The sequence below is a fragment of the Cottoperca gobio genome, chromosome 4, assembly GCF_900634415.1.
Source record: "Cottoperca gobio chromosome 4, fCotGob3.1, whole genome shotgun sequence".
NCBI classification, from domain to species: Eukaryota; Metazoa; Chordata; class Actinopteri; order Perciformes; family Bovichtidae; genus Cottoperca; species Cottoperca gobio.
This window is the reverse complement of record NC_041358.1, coordinates 23,437,596-23,454,649: the sequence shown is the minus strand read 5'-3', so window position 1 is coordinate 23,454,649 and position 17,054 is coordinate 23,437,596. Positions and strand designations below refer to the sequence as shown.

The 17,054-nt window shown below is 44.3% G+C and overlaps 1 protein-coding gene across 9 annotated transcripts in view; it reads left to right on the top strand.

The window, feature by feature from the left end:
* celf5a (cugbp, Elav-like family member 5a) overlaps nucleotides 1-17,054 on the top strand; it is a 168,436-nt gene that overhangs the window by 80,489 nt on the left and 70,893 nt on the right. For all 9 annotated transcript variants that reach the window (XM_029429027.1, XM_029429029.1, XM_029429031.1 and 6 more), the window contains one exon: nucleotides 12,900-12,948. In XM_029429027.1, the coding sequence (XP_029284887.1) occupies nucleotides 12,900-12,948 (49 nt within the window). The remainder of the gene's footprint in view (nucleotides 1-12,899; nucleotides 12,949-17,054) is intronic.

Below are 17,054 nucleotides of genomic sequence, written 5' to 3'. Positions count from 1 at the left end.
ATGGAGCGAGCGAGCGAGGAACATGTGACCAGCGAGGTTGGAGCCTACTGGGCCTCCCCCTGCAGTGCCACCATACGTTGATTTGTCTCCTCCGGTTCCATATTGATTTTGTTTTAAACAAGGGAAAAATACAAGAAGAATGAGGTGCCGGAGGTGACATGGAATAAAAAAAAAAAAGGAGGTGGAAAGGGAAGGGAAGTGAAGGGGGAGAAAAGAGGAAAAGTGCTTCTATGTATTGGGTCCAGGGTGGTTGAGGGTATTATCAGGAGGTTACTGCTGTACAGAGGGTGAACTCAAAGAGAAGGGGTCAGAAGGGATGGAAGAGAGATGGAGCGGAGATGAAGAGGGAGAGAGTATGTGATATCTTTTATTTAAAAACCTCTTTTTTATTCCCACCCTTTACTTTGTGCTTGCTAAATGAGTTCTGGGGTTGGCTATGTGGCAAATGCATCTCATTCTATGTCATGGTACAGTTCCTGCCTTAAAATGATTCTCTGCTTAGTTCAATTTAAGTTGTGTGCAGAATAATCGATCCCCCCCATTAATTCTACTTAGCTGAGCTTCACAGTACAAGCCTGGGCTTGCCTGGTCCACCAAGGCCAGCGCTGCTGAATGGCTGACCTTTACACGGCTCGGACTGCCATTGATTTTCAGCAGGACTTATTTCATGAACTGGGGTTTGGGACAGGGCACCCAGATGAAGATGAACTATGAGGCGAAATCTGTTTCTTTAGGCCTTTTCATTTTCTCTGCACTCGTCTCTCTTTTTTTTTTCCTCTGTCCTCTTTACTTTGGAATCAGTACTGTACACTGTATCGGCTGAGCACCGTGGGTGGCATCGTCTGAGAGCAAATAAAGCGCCCCCTGTGTGACCCCCCCCCCCCTCCTCGAGCTAAGAGCCCCCCATGTCCTGTCAGTGGAGTGTTGGACTGTGTGTGCTTTAGTGTGTACGTATGCGTGTTTCTGTCCATGCTTGAGTGTATGTAGGTTACATTGTTAAGTGCTTTAGGAAGGCTCTCTCTGTGACATGGCCCCTTGGTATTTGCAGTTAGGAAATAATGCAAAGCAGAAAGTGTGAACAAGCCATTAGAGCTCCCAGGACTGCCCTCCGAGCCACACAATTGAGGAAAACAATCCTGACCTCTTGAAACGACAGACACAACATCTACCTCACGCCTGCTAGAGGTGAAGAGGAGAGAAAAGAAAGAGAGAATCCATTTCAAATCCCAAATGTAATTCTGGTAGGATTTAAGGTCCTATATTGCACGGTGTTAAACCTTTAAGTCCTAATTGTTGGACGAATGTGCTAAGATGAACATCATTAAAATGAATAAATTAATAAATAATAAAAGCTAAGACAAGGAGGGGAGGAAGTGTAGGAGGCTTCTGAGTGTGATTCAGCTCGAGTTCATACAGAGTGCACAGTGTCTCCCTTTCCCCCCCACCCCCTCTGTCTCTGTCTCTCTCTTCTTTGCCTGGAAATAGCTGTACATTGGTGAATGTTGACTGTAACAAAAACAAAACAATCTTTATATTTAATACCCGCTCATGAATACATGCATGCATACAAATGTCCGGGGATGGTGTGAAGCGTGAGGGGCAGGTGAGGTGATGCGCTGTGCTGCTGTTAGATGGAGAAGGATATTGTATGAGGATAGTGGTGAGGATGACAAGGCTGACAGGTGGCTAGCATTTCTATTGCACATCAAGTTGGGGCATCATAATTTGATGATATGGCCCATCTCTCACTAGAGGTCTTGACAGGTCCCAACCCGGGACCCTGAATATAATATACAGTGTATATAGTTCTCCTCTTGTCCTGTAAGACCCGCATCCTTTCCATACTGTCCCAAACCATAGATCTCAGCATCTAAATCTCCATATCTTGAAACGAGGTGCATCTGCCCCTTTCATATACCACATACAGTACATGGCACCACTTCTTCTATTCCCTCCACGCTTAGAATTTCACACGCAAACATACACGCATACAAAACGCTGCCCCAAACCACATCCACCCACTCCAAACCCCACCAATGAAATCAACCAACCCAAGGCCTCGGGAGGTAGTGAGGAGTGGGAGTTGGCAGAGACACTTCCAATGTGTTTTCCGCTCCAATGCTTCTTGTTCTCACTTCGTCAGAGTGTGTTTGCTGCAGATTGGGAGAAATGGCGAGAGGTCAGGCCGGTGTGCTTCTTGTCTGGCCCTCAGGTTCTGTGCAGTTCAAGGTTGAATTAGACACAGTGAGACGGGGCTTTTGTGTTTATTTAGCAAAACCCTTTGACTGTGTTGCAGCGTCAGACTTGAGTGGAGGAGGAGGAGACGACGACGAGAGACGGGGCTAGAAGACGGGCATGTCCCTTTTTGTTTGGTACTGAATGCGCTTATAGACGAGCAGGGATTTTCTCTAAGTGTCAGGATGAAACATAAGCATGCTTTACAGCCAAGAGCTGGAGTGGTGGGAGAGTGATGGAAGCAGCAGAAGTCGCAGGTGACAGAATGCTGTGTGTGTGTGTGTGTGTGTGTGTGTGTGTGTGTGTGTGTGTGTGTGTGTGTGTGTGTGTGTGTGTGTGTGTGTGTGTGTGTGTGTGTGTGTGTGTGTGTGTGTGTGTGTGTGTGTGTGTGCGTGTGAGACGTGGGGTATTGATATGCTGGGAATGAAGCTCCAAGCAGATGGACAGAGCAGGCTGGCCCTGTGTCGATCCTATGAGCTCTGGCTCCTTCTTGCAATCCCCCTTTGATGGACACAGACACACACACACACACACACACACAAACACACGCAAACATGTACCAGGCATCGAGTCCAGATTTCACCAACTTGATAATGGTCCTATAGGATAACAAATGGTCGAAGCTCCTATCATTAATAACAACTATGTCATACTGATTTGTAGCTATGGCAGATGTGGCTGCTTAATGAGACCGAATGGAGGAGTCCTCCAGTGACGTGTCAGAGTAGACAGCAGGATTATGGGAAGTGGGTGTGTAGACTGGAAGCATATAGAGAAAGGGAGAGTTAAAGGAGACACCCCGTTAGCATTTTGGAAATAATGCGATTAATTGAGGTAAAATATTGTTTTACTATCTACTTTTCTGACATAAGTTTTTGTCTCTTCCTGTCGCCATTTGTGTCTCTCTCCCGCTGGCACCGCTCAGACTCCTCTCCAATTCAAAGCCAACATGCTTGGCTGCACTGCTATCTCTCCCTCCTTCCATCTATCTCTATCCTCCTCTGGCTTCTTCTTTTGGTCCTCTCCCCTTCTAGGAGGGGTGGCATAGGGAGTGGAGGGGAAAAAAGTGCAAGTGTTGTTGAATTACTAATAGGCAATCATAATGTTCAGGACAAGGATGCCTACTGGAGGTCTAGGGACCATTAAAGAAACGTCAACTCGGCATAGGTATGCCAAGAATTATGAGTCAGTGGGCAGGCAACAATTCTTGGCTCCTATTGGTCAGGGCAGCAGGCCGTAATCTGTCACAATCCTGGAGTTGCTGTGACAGCAGCAGGAGCATTCTGGGCTCAACACAGAGGGTAAAGGAAGCGGGCAGCTAGGGTTGTGTGTGTTTGTGTGGTTCCATGTGTAAGCCTGTGTGGTTGAGTGCATGTATGGCTGCGCAATAAGCGGAAAATGGGAACAAACTGACTTTATAACTTTATCTCTCCCAATTTAATTTAATCATGTTGGTATTTTGGGTAAATTGATTGTGTAAGTCACTTGTAGTGTACCCCTTAAATGCACCTGGAAGTACAACAAAGCATTATATCTAATCCTAAATACAAACAACTAATCACTGTTTCTGTGGGTTTAATCCATACTGGGGAAGTTAAATTGGCATTGTTCCACCAATTGTTCCAGGCAATTAAATGTTTTATTTTTTATTTGTGTGACTAGTCGAACTGGGGCGACTCAAAGAAAGCGACTCAAATGTTAGAGAAACTGCAGCTTTGGTAGTACAAAAAAAGCTGCCGTATGATTTGTGTGGGCACACGTTGGCTTCAGTAGACGCCATGCACAACAAATCAAAGCTAAATGTGAGCACTGTCGGAAAATAGTTGTAGAGAGGAAACCTGAACCACAAGCAAGTCATACAATATGCTGATGTGTCACTCCATGCCCAAAACATATATATTTTATTCATATGCATTTTTTATATATTATTTCTTGTTTTGATATTGATTCTGTGTTAGCAATAGAATTTAAAGCTGTCATACTTCATGAATTTCTGTTCATTGTCTAGTAGAGATATTGTAAATGCACATGCAATGGTATGCTTGGGTGCGCACACGCTGTACATGATGTTGTACATCATTACCGTGGTTGTAACTCACTGACGGTCAGCCAGGACATAATCTTCAAAGCAAATATCAAGGCAGTAGCCAGATAGGGAACACGGTGTCAGTGCATAAGGGCACCTTTAAGCATTAAAGCCTCACACAAGTCTAGCTCTGTAATTCTGTCACGGAACATATCCTCTGCCGTTTCGCTACTTCCTGCTCGCTCCGGACCCTCGCTGTGGCACGAGCTAGGATTGGCGTGATGATGTCCTTCTGAAGCCGTCTGTCTGTCGTCATGATCTTATCTTTCTAAGGACAGTTCCTCAAAATGAACTGAAGAGCGTAAACCACATTAGAGAGGGAGAGAGAGGGAGAGAGAGGGAGAGAGAGAGAGAGAGAGAGAGAGAGAGAGAGAGAGAGAGAGAGAGAGAGAGAGAGAGAGAGAGAGAGAATGTGTGTGGGAGAGTTGTGAGCCCACCAAAAGCTTAAGCCTCCAGTGTGCTGTGCAGATAAGATTCATTAGATAGGTCGGTAAATGCAAGAGGCAACGCGAGGCAGACACGGACAGAGAGAGAGAGAGAGAGGTAGGGGGAGAGGTAGGGAGAGAGAGAGAGGGGGAGAGAGAGAGAGATGCTGCTGCTCCAGCATTTGTTGACACAGATTTACAATGAGTCTCCCACTGCTTCACGCATTACAGTAACACGCCATGTCAATAGCTCTCTGGGCTTGAAAAGCAGCCGTGCCAAAGATGTCTGGGAGTGATGCCCTTCCCCTGATAACCAAAGTGTGGCTCATAAGGAGGAGAAGAGAAGGAGGGGGCAGGAGAGGGGGAGAGAAAAAATAAATATTTTTTGTTTTTCCTTTTCTCTTATTAATAAATCCCCACCCACTCTTCTCTTCCAATCTCTACATCTTCTCAAGCATATTTTCATTAGTTTTGCTGTTTCTGTCAGTTCTCTACGATCCTCTTCCTCCCCCCTTCTCTATCTCTCTCAGTCTCTTACCCCTCTCTCCCTCTGTTTCTCTTTATCTCTTGGACGCCCCGCTACAGGCTCAGTAGGACAGGATTTAGGCATTAGCTCAATCCCCCTATCTACTCCCCCTCATGATTGCACACTGTTTCTGTCACCCACATACCCTAGTCCACTGCACAAGTCTTGTAGGACTCAGAATATCTTATACAAGTAGTGGTGGAGAGCTTATACTCCACAAAACAGGAAGACATAATCAAGCAGACGGACAAGCATGGCGTGAGAGCCATTGACTGTGTGTGTGAAGGGTTGGGTCAGTGATAAGCAAACTCAAAGGTGGAGGGGTGAGGCTTTTACGTGGGAGAAGTAAATCCAACTCTTTGCAGAAGTAATAAAGATTTTAATGCGAACCAACATGCAGCTACGTCTGCTGAGTCATGGTGAGCCACAAATGAGGAGGTTTTGATGTGCGACATTCACCTTCATGAAATCTTGATGAGAGCTGAGTTCTGCTGTCTGTGTAATGAGGGCTGGAGCAGTCAGACAGCTGGCCAACCACTTCAGCTAGTAAAGCAATGATAATAGAGGGGGTTGGAACGCCTTTTGGAAAGCATTCGGTAGATGAACTTCAGGCTGTTCCTGGGAGGCAGTTAGTGTTTTGGGGGGAAGAGATAAAACTGGAACTTGGATGGCACCAGACAACAGAAGGTCTAATGGTCTTAATCAGAGATGTAGTAGTGGTGCTAGTAGTAATGGTACTACAGATAGCACATGTTTGCGAGTTAGCAGTGGCCTCATTGCTAATGTGTGTATTTAAAGGAACAATTCAATGTAACAGATGGATACCAACAGTTTGGTTCCAAAAAGGAGCCGTTCAGCCTTTGAAAAAGTAACGCTAACTCGTGCAAAAATAACTACAAAGCAAAAACAAATTGCACTTTCTAAGCAAGAGTGCACATTTATGTCTTTGAATGACAAAACTTACCTTTTACAGAATGCAAGTTCCCGTTTTGTTTTTATTCCTGGCCAAAATGGTTATAGCGTTACGGAGCAGAACTACAAATGTGATAGCGACTAGCTGAGGTCAGCATATGTCTGTCAGTCCATGTCAGCGCCTCCAGCTGTAAATCCTGTTGGTCCTGATAGGAATCCCAAAGCTTATAGCGGCTGCCATCTCCTTAGCACTGACTGATGCTTCTTATCGGGACCACCACACCGCTGCCGCCAGCACATTTTCACATATGGGTAAATTATAACTCCCTTGCACAAACATTTCCCCACATGCCTTGAAGAACATATATGAACATGCTCACAGAGATTCAGTATATCCACACAGGGCAGTGCAGCTACAGCATGAATACTGCAGGCAGACATGCACATACTCACTCACACTTACGTCTATAAGCATGTATTTAACCAGAGCTTTGATCTCAGAGAAATGTGAATGGACTCCACTTGAGATGTGGTGCACATACTATTTGTTTTTTTGTGTACATACAACACATACAACAGGGAATTTGCTTTCTTTCTCAGTTTTAAATATTAAGTATTAAATACCTTTTTTAGGTTTCGCAATCAATTTAAAAAACATGGCCTCACGCTCTGGCAATTTGTGATGACGTAAAATGACGTGTAAAGATTGTACGTTTCTACTGCGCCGGGGAACTAGTGGCGTGTAAATGATGTCGTGTGTAGTTGACTCCATAGTGATGAATAAAGAACCCAGAGCACTCGTTTATTACAAAGACTCTTAACATTGTCTGTGTTTTATGAGCATTGTTGTGTTGGAAAATAATGCATCAATCCGGCTCTGAGAAGCACTACACTATTACTGCCGTCACATTTTCATGTAAAAGTGGTGAAAATGTCTTTTCATGTCCACTTAATTCTCAATATTAAGAAATTGTTCATTACCCAGCTCGACTAAGCCTATTAAAATGTGATCTTAATTTGTGATTTTCTTTTAATTGTTAACGAACAATTGTGATTGCAATGAAGCACTTCATAACTATGAATCATTACACCACAGCTCTCTCTCTCTCTACACTACTCGCTGTCTCTCTATATATACACCTGTACACGGTACAGATTTATTATCTGAAGCCGAGGCCCCCGGACAGCCACCACTCGGCACTCCTTTAGATCAATAATTGGAAATATTAATTATATCAGCAGAGACGGCCCCAGTCAGAAGCGGGCTGTTTATGCTCCTGTTACTGAGCAGTGCAGCAACATGAGCTTTGATGGCCCACTAATACGTATTAATGATCCCAGGACAAACACTACTCTATATTAAACCTGAGTGAAAGCCAGAAGACATCGCACACATTGTTTAGCTATTAGAGTTATTTCATTGCGAGCGCTGTACAGTAACTGCTGTAAAAAGACGAGATGCACGACAATTTCCTTTCTATTAAATACATTCTCCTGTACTGGAGGATCCTCATTTTGGATAATCAAAAAGTTAAAAACTAGCAAAGTTTTGGGGCTTGGAATCGCACCAGGTCTTTGAAACTCTTTCCAAAGCAATAGCATTGTCTCGCTGCTGGACCTCTCTGTGGTTTCAGCAGTGTGAAGTCTGGGACTCTGTACTGCTCCATCCAGCTAAACTCTACTAGTCATGAACTCATTACTGTCGTAGATAGTGCCAACAGTAGACTCTAAACCCTCCACACTACTCGCAGGCCTGACTACAGTTCCTTGACTTGCTCTGTGTAATTTTAAATCAGACAGTGGAATGTCTTTTGTGGCCGGAGCCCAGGGCCGTGCTCTTTTTTTGTGTGGCTAATAATAGTTTCAGTAAAACAAGACGTTTGATGCCTAGCCAGGCCAAACTTTGCAGGAATACTGATGTAAGATAAAAGTCAAAGAAAGCTTCGATCTGTGTTTAGATCAGGGGTGTCAAACTCATTTTAGTTCAGAGGCCACATACAGTACAATTTGATCTCAAGTGGGCCGGACCAGTAAAGTCACAGCATAATAACATATAAAAAATGACGACTCACAACTTTCCCTTCGTTTTAGTGCAAAAAAGTACATTCGGAAAATGTTCAAATGTAATCTTTTTACAAAACATTATGAACAACCTGAAATTTCTTAAGAAAAGAAGGAGCAATTTCAACAATATTAAGCCTCAGTTTATCATTTACACATGTGCATTACATCTTACAGGTCACAGTGTATCTACAAAGACACAACACATTTCCTCACACGCATCTGGAACAGTATTTTACTTTATGATCAAAACAACTCATTTTTACACTTTGCAAAGTCATCCCGCGGACCGGATTGGACCCTCTGGCGGGCCGGTTTTGGCCCACGGGCCGCATGTTTGACACCCCTGGTTTAGATCATATGTTGGTCTAAGACGGGTCACATGTAGGCGTATCACTGTAGCTAGTTGACTAACTAACCAAAAACAAAGACAAACCAACAATGTGTGTATATTCCCATTGCACACTACATTATGTTGTCTGGAGGCCCGGGGCGTTTCTGTGTCACCCTCCATATAAAACAGAAAACTAGCGCTAAGAGCTACAGACTACAGGCTTTACTTGGCAAATGAGACGGCTTAATAAAAGCATATGGAACTATAGATTTGTCAAAGCCTTCAGAGCAGCACAGCCTTGTGAAGCGAGAAAGACCAGAGCTTGTAAAAGGAAAACAAAAACTGTATTTTCTACTAGAGTAGGAAGATAAAGAAAAAGTAACTACTTTAAAGTTTGTGCAGCCACTCGCACTTGTTGTGAGCTATCAGAGGAGCTTGTTTATTCAGATGAGTCAAAAGCGTTCAGCTCACATTCGCTTTAACCCGACCTTTGAGATACAAAAGAGCCTAATGGAAAGCACAGTATTTGTAGAAATGTCACTTACGTCCTCAGAAAGGTGCCCCGCTGCGTCCATGTTTGTTGTTTCTTCAACATTGTATTTACATTATTCACAGCCTCTCACCAACACGTATGCACCTTAAGTCAGCACAGACTTGTCAAATGAGTCTTTCGACTGTATGACCACACATTGTTCTCCGTATTTGACTTTATTAATATTCCTTTTTTTAGGCTTGCAGATCTCATGTGTCTGCACCGTTGTTAAATAGATGAATTAAAGACACACACACACACACACACACACACACACAACATAGCATTTCTAATCTTCTTGACAGTGATGAACATTATGTGATGTGTACGGGCTGAAACATGCAACACACATTCTTTTAACAAAGTGATTTTCAGACGACTGCAGCGACGTCTTACTCGGGGGGTCGTCAAATGCAAATAGTACTGAACAAATTCAGAAAGAACAAATATCTGCAGGAGACATATTATTTGTGCTTCGCTGAATATCACATCTGGATTGAGAATATATTAAGCATTTCTATTTTATTGCCTGCCTGGCTTGTTCAACCTTGTTGAATAAATCAACTTAAGATACTTAGTTCACTTAAACATCCTCAGGTAGATAAGCACGGCAATGAAATATAATATCAGCAAAATGAAAGTTTCTCACATTTTCATCATTTCGCCATTCGGTCAATTTATGATTGAAGCGGTACGCTTTGAGCTGAACTGTCTGTACGGAGGCAGGTGGTTGAGTTGTTAAAGTTGTGCTGGATAAGAACGGAGAAGGCAACGAGAATAAACTACATTTTTAAAAAGATCCAACCGAAATACCCAACTCTTCCAATGAAAGTCTGGAAGCGCTCGCTCCAAAAGTCGCAGAATCTGGCGAGAAAGTCGCCAAGTTTGCATCACCCACGCAGATCTTCCTCCAAAGCCACTGCCCCAAAATGATCATTCCGAACGTAAACGACGAAGATGGCTATTGTTAGTACTCACAGCTGTCAAGCTAGCCGCTTGTGGAAGACTCCAGGGACGCACAATGAGTGCGCGGGCAGAGTGCGCGCAGGCAGGCAGCCGATTAGGTAGACGGTAGGTAGCGAGGCAGGTAGTTTGACAGGCAGGTCGGGCCGACTTATTACAGTCCTGCGACATATACAGATAGCAAATATTTTACCTTTAAACAAAACATTCTAAAACACACCACCCGCCCTAGCTTTAATATACAGTGTTAGTTGTGTGTGTGTGTGTGTGTGTGTGTGTGTGTGCGTGTGCGTGTGTGTGAGAGAGAGAGAGAGAGAGAGAGAGAGAGAAAGAGAGAAAGTGAAAGGCAGGAGGGTGAACAGTAGAAACGCTCCAAAACAAAGCAATCTTATCTAAGAGTTGCAGGCAGCTTTCTTTCTCTCTTTGTATGAACTCTATCTCTCTGTCCCTTCTCTCCATCTCTTGTTGTCTTCTCCCACAATCTCTCTCCTTCTCTTCTTCTGCTTCCATTGTGTTATTGCTCCTGCCTCACCTAACCACTGCCACACCGCTAAGTCAATGAATGTTACAATTAAAACGTGTCGCTTTTTAGTACAGGGAGCAGCAGTGGCGGTTTCACTCTGTTCATTGTGGGTGTGTCGAGAAGCTCCAAAGTGAAAACATGACCCACAGTATCTGGAGTTAATGAATGGTCTCCTTGGCAACAGCAGCACTCAATACATTGTACTTATAGTCACCATGTCGATGCAACGTGTGAGCATGCATATAGTAAAAGAGCGATTTGCAACACGCACTTCATTTCGGCTGGAATTACACCATTTTCTCTCGGAACAAACTGAGAGGCAGCAGTAGTGACTGTTCAAGACCATAATGCATTGCTCTCGGGCAAATAAATAGACCATTAAGCTGGCATGTTGGAGGCTGAGCAGTAACTAGCTTTAGAGAGAGCTGCCTCCCACACACGGGCACCCTGTAGAGACGGCTGAGATCATAGCATGGTAGAAGAGTCACAGCCGCAGATTTAGCCTCCTCCATCATGCATTTGAACAGAAATCAACTGGCAGGATGGAAGCCGCTTTTGTCCGTTTGACATGTCAAAGGCAAATTCAAAGATTTCCTGTGTTGTAAAGTTATCTGTGAATTTGTCTCGCGGATGTTTCTTTCCCCAATTCGGAGGTGTTTCTGTCTCAGACGGTTGCTTTGAACACGTGAACGATAGCGCCGCGGTTGATTCTGTAATCTATCCGTACACGCTGTGGAGCAGTGCGCCCTGTGGCTTGGCATTAGCATACTGTAGGGATACTTTGCTCGTGTTGTACAAGGAAACAGAAAGCATCTGTAGACGGGGAGGCAGGAGGACGCGGTGCGAGCCAAGAAACAAGGAGCTAAAGCGTCAACCTTCACAAGCATCCTTTCTGTTTTCCTACAAAGACTTAGCCAGTGCTAGTTATTATTTACGATGGGTAAATTTATGGAATAATTTCAACGAGGGAAGGTTACTCAGTTCCTCAAGGTGAGAATGGATACGTTTAGCACTTAATGAACGGGGCCTGGGCCTCTCCCCCATATATCAGCATGTTATTAAGACATTTTAAAATCCCATTATGGTGTTTCTCCTTGAGCTTGTCACGCTTTTATTGGACTGCCCTGTCTTTAAATCTGACCTTTTCAGTCCGGCCCTGGTATCGAACTGAGAAAATGATACACGAAATATATACATATGTAGGTTTTCAGGGATCTGACTGGGACGCCCGGTAATGCCAAATAGTGTCCAGCAATAAAAAAAAAAGAGGGTTAAATAGCAGCTACAAATTGTTAAATGTGTGGTAAGAGGTTGCTTTTATGTTGCAGTAAACGTTTGGCCCCACCTTTATTAGGATATGTGTTTTTCTTTAACTATTAAATGTATTTGTTTAGGACTGAATCATAGAAGAAGGAGCACTGGCATCACATCAGTGCACATAAATCACATCAATTATATTGCAAGCTTTATGCTCTGCTACCTATATACTTGTGTGTGTGTGTGTGTGTGTGTGTGTGTGTGTGTGTGGTGGGTGTATATACAGTATGTGTGCTAAATATGTGACTAGGAGGCATGTGTTCAATTAAAAACAAACGGTACCGTAACAAACATATTGTACATCACGGCTCGATCTTTCAAACTTTTCCTGTCGGGTGAAATTGTTCAGCTTGAACAACAATAATGAAAAAAGAAGGAGGTAAAATTGGGGAAGGAGGAGAGCGTGACACAAAGACTGTGATGACAGAGGCATCTAATCCAGGCAATGCCATTCTTATCAGGGTCCAGTGGATTAGAGTGAGCCTCCTAACCAGAGAATCCTTCCCAGCCAGACACTCTGCACAGCCCAGGGGCCTGGATCAATAGGCCTGCATTGATCTCTCTCCTCCTGTTGCTGGATTCACTTTTAGTAGGACTGCCTCGGCCTCTTTCGCTTAGACACACATCTGCAGCCTTTCTACTTCTCCGTGCACCTGCCATGAAATACTACAAATACGAATGGACACACACACACACACACACACACACACACACACACACACACACACACACTTCTTATTTTATGTGTGAAAGAGAGTTGTTTTGTTTACACTGAATAACAGGTAGCAGAAACACTATAGTGTCAAGTCAACTTACCTGCATGATGGTGCTTGGGTTTCCTCTCCAGCCAAGGCACTTTGATCCGTCTCACAGAACCGCTATTAGTATGGGAGAGAGGGCCTTGACACCTCTGTTTTGTGGCCTCTTGTTGTAGCGACGACAGCCCGAGTCGCCCGAGCTAACCTCTCTCTTCTCTCTCCTGCAGATGACTCGCCCCATCCAGGTGAAACCGGCTGACAGCGAGAGCCGTGGAGGTAGTTGTCTTCTTTTCTCCATCATTTATTCATGTCCCCCTTTTCAAGAGCCCTATCTAGGCTAATTCTTTCATTCTTTCCCTCTGATCTCAACTGTTACACTGCTCTCAATGCAATATGTCTTCACCCAATTCCTTCTCATGTTGCTGTGTTTCCACACATCATGGTAAGAACTCTATCAAAGTACCAAGTCTCCCAACCACACGGTGTCTGAACAAGAGATTTGATGTCATCCTGGTCTCTCAGCTTGTGGCAGTTTGTAGAAATGTCTGTAATCTCACCTCATACATATTGTAGCGTGTTTTTTTTTTTTATTATTTGTTTCAGCTTGAAATCCTTTTGGGTTTGTGGATTAATCTCACATAGTCTCATCCTGCGAGTGCTGGATGTAATTGAATTAAGAGTCTGTGTTATTTAAGTACGTAGGGCTGTGATGGGCTTCCCTGCTGATCTTTTCTTGTTCCCTATGCCAAGTAGACATTATCATTGCACTGTAAATTAGATAGTGATTAGGGTCAACACTGGAACCATAGTCACGCAAAGGCCCGGTTAAAACCCCACACTGCTTGATGTGTGTTCATTTGAAACATGAGAGTAAATGGTATAGAGGGAGGGGGGGAAATGGAGCAGGAGCACATACAGATTGCCAAACAATCAATACATTTGCAGGGTTCTTGCCAAGATCCTCATTACTTGGCCTTAATTCTGTCGTCTTTGATCTCTCCGGTTTTTTGGAGGCTTTCATTTACTCTCTGCCGATCTGCATATATGTTAATGCTATGAGGAGACATCCTTTAAGTCGGTGTCAGAAACAATGAACCTAGCTGTAATTTTTTCGGTGTGCATCTAATGTGTCAACCCCGTAACGAAGCAATTCCCTTTTTGTTGTTGTTGTTGTTGTTGTTGAAAGGATGAGCGATGTTTTTTTCAGTCTATCTCATCCTTGTGGAAGAAGAGAGAATTTGGAAGTGAAAAACAGGCGGGGAGAGAAAATGCAAGCAGGATGCCAACTGCATACAGCTGCCGTGCTGCACTTCTGAGGCTTTACCTAAAAAACCTCTGCCTGTTTTGGGTGAATTGGGATGGCTGGCCACTTGGCTGCCTGTCAAATGCACACAATCTTCAAAGGACAGCATAACCCCTTGAGATGGATGGAGGAAAGGCCAATAAAGATCACTGTCAGCCCTCCATGTTCTTTCTTTCTTTCCTTCTCTCTTTCCTTCTTCCCCCCTCATCTTCCCTCCTTCTCTCAGCCATTCATTCAGAGCCTTAGAGGAGTGGTGAGACAAGCAAAAGGGTCTTGTGCTGTTAAGATTGATGTCCCCTATAGCTCCATTGATTTTGCCATTGTGGTGCTGTGTGTCCACATTAACAATGACACTCAGCTGTCTCTTTACTTGGTTGTGAGTGGCCGGGTTTAAAGCTCCCAGGGCACTTTGGTCAGTATGGGGTCCTCTTACTGGCCAGCCGTGGGGACCCCACCGAGGAACAAATGAGTGCTGGAACAGACCTGAGGGTTGCACATCATCTTAAATGAACAGGTCAGAGTGGCGCCGCAGGGGCAATCAACCACAAGTGTGACTTTAACGGGTGAGAAGGTGGAAACAAAAGGGGGAGACGGAGATTGTACGAAGTGGAATGGATCTGATTTTCATTTGAATCTTGTATTCTCACCCCTAATTTCTGTCTTGAATTATTTCTGTGATTATCCTTGGCAATTATCATATTTGGTTGTTCTCCATATCTGGTTCTGTCTTTTTAGCTGCTCTTGCTACTGTTAGCTGATGGACTGTGCTGCTGATGTGCCTCCATGGCCTACTTTTTTACAAGCCTTAGCTTCTTACTGTAAAAGATTAAAGAGAATTTCATTGGGCTGTCTGAAATCTCAGGGTCCTGTAATTATTGCTCTGCGTGTTTCACATCGTGAAGAATTGCCAAGATTACATTTTTGTAATTTTGATCGTTATTTGCCTGCTGTCGCCGGAACCCAGATCAATATCTTCAGGAATAAAAAAACTCAGCATGGTGTACAGGAGCTGGAAGAGGGGATGCCGAAAATATTAATTAGCCTCTCAGTGCAGTCGAGGGAGGGACACCAGGGACAGACCCGGTCTGGCCTGCTCTCTCAGGGGCCACGCGGCTAGTCCGATAGGGGGCACATATTCCTCAGTGCACACAGTCACACTCCAGCACACAGTCATACTAATTAGTCCCTTAATCTCATTATGAGGAGGACTGTTCAGATCACCTCGCTAGGTTGGCCGTCCATTAGGGACTGACCTGTTACTTTGCCTGCTGGACCTTCACTCCTCCAGGAGCAACTCTCTGCTGTTATTAAGACCAGAACAGTGTTACGCCCCCTGCTTACTGTTTCACTACAAATGTAAACTGCCAGCCCACAGTCATCGGACAGGAAGACAGACTTTCACCTCATGGGATGGAACAAACCGGTAAAAATGACAGCACATCGGGCCACTAGGTAGCTTCACTGAGGATATACGAGTCAACCACCTTGCCTATGGAAATTAAAGGGAAATATATGGTAGAGTAAATCCATCCAAACACTCTGTCATCTCCTGCTGCCGCCTAACAAAGACACACTGTGAAATGAATATTAATGGCCAATCACCTACCTAATCTAGCAGAACAGCAGCCGTTACACATTGAGCCACAAGCACCGTGAATGTCTCCGTCACCGATGACGCAGAGCATTCTGGGATGTTTCTGTTGGGGAGACGTTTAAAGAGGTGCGGCGAGGAGGCAGCGAGGAGGCAGCGAGGAGGCAGCAGGGACCTGTCTCTCTCGTTTTCTCCTCACAGGTCTCTGATATGAAATAGATTGATTTTCCATCACACATGGCACTGATGACTGGCACTGACTGCTGCTGATATTTCATTTTTGAAGGGCTGTTCAGTGCCTCCTTAGACGGCTTGGCGTCCTTACACGGGATACATAAGCTTGAACCACTTTGATTTCATCCTAAACCCTTTACCAACGGTACCCCCTTGGTATTCCACCATTACGATCTTCCCCTTCTTGTTTTTTTTTTTGTTTTTTTTGCAGGGCTGACATTTCACTTAATTTTCCTTTTTTATAAACGTGTCTTCGTAATTTACACATCTTAAAAGAGTGAGTTGTCCTGCTTTCGTTTCCTGTACCAGCTTAACCCATTGTTAAAGTTTTGAGCTCAGAAATTGTCCAGAGAGCAAAGAGAGGAGCAGGCTTGCTGTCAGCTGGGACTCTGTTGGTGCTGCAGCAGGCCTGCCTGGCACAGCTTGATCTACAGCCCACTGAGGAGGCCTGGATTAGAAATAGGCTCTGGCATTATCAAGGCAGGCCTGCAGCCCACGCACACACCCACACAGAGAGGACAAACAGGCAAACACATACATACCCATACGACTCTGACACTCTCTCTCCCTCGGTCTCATACAAACACACGCATGCACGCAGTGGGAAGTTGGATGTACATGATGATAGGAACATGTGTGCTCACACAGGGACATGTCCAGTATGTGTTACATATTTACAGAGAGACACATACACAGTGTACACAACATACGCTGCATGGAACAGGTCAATTTTCTTTTCACGAGGTGTGTTTCATGTTGCTTTGTGTTTGTGTGTTTACGCCAACTGAAGGACAATGAAAAGGTTTGCTCCAGTTCACTGAGATGTGACGGAACAAAGAGAGAGAGAGAGAGAGAGAGAGAGAGAGAGAGAGAGAACCAGAGCGAGAGGCAATAAGTTAAATGGAGAGTGAGGACGACAAAAAAAAAAAAAGAAAGAAAGATTGGGAATCTAGATTGAAAGAATAGGTTGACATGCTTTGTTGCTGTTCTGCGCTCAGTTTTTGATGATGAATTTATCTGGCGTGAAAGACAACAGAGTGGTCCATGTATTAAACATCAGTAGTGTTCTCCTTTCCTCACTCGAGAGACGAGCTCACCATGTCAGAGCAGCGCCGTAATGAACCAAGCAGGAAGGCCTCTAAGCTCCACTGATCCCCTTTAGAAAAGAGAGGAGGAATGAAGGAGAGAGGGTAGTTAGAGGGAGACGAATGAGGGGTGAAAAGACTGATGGGGAGAGTAGAGTGGTGAAAGAAG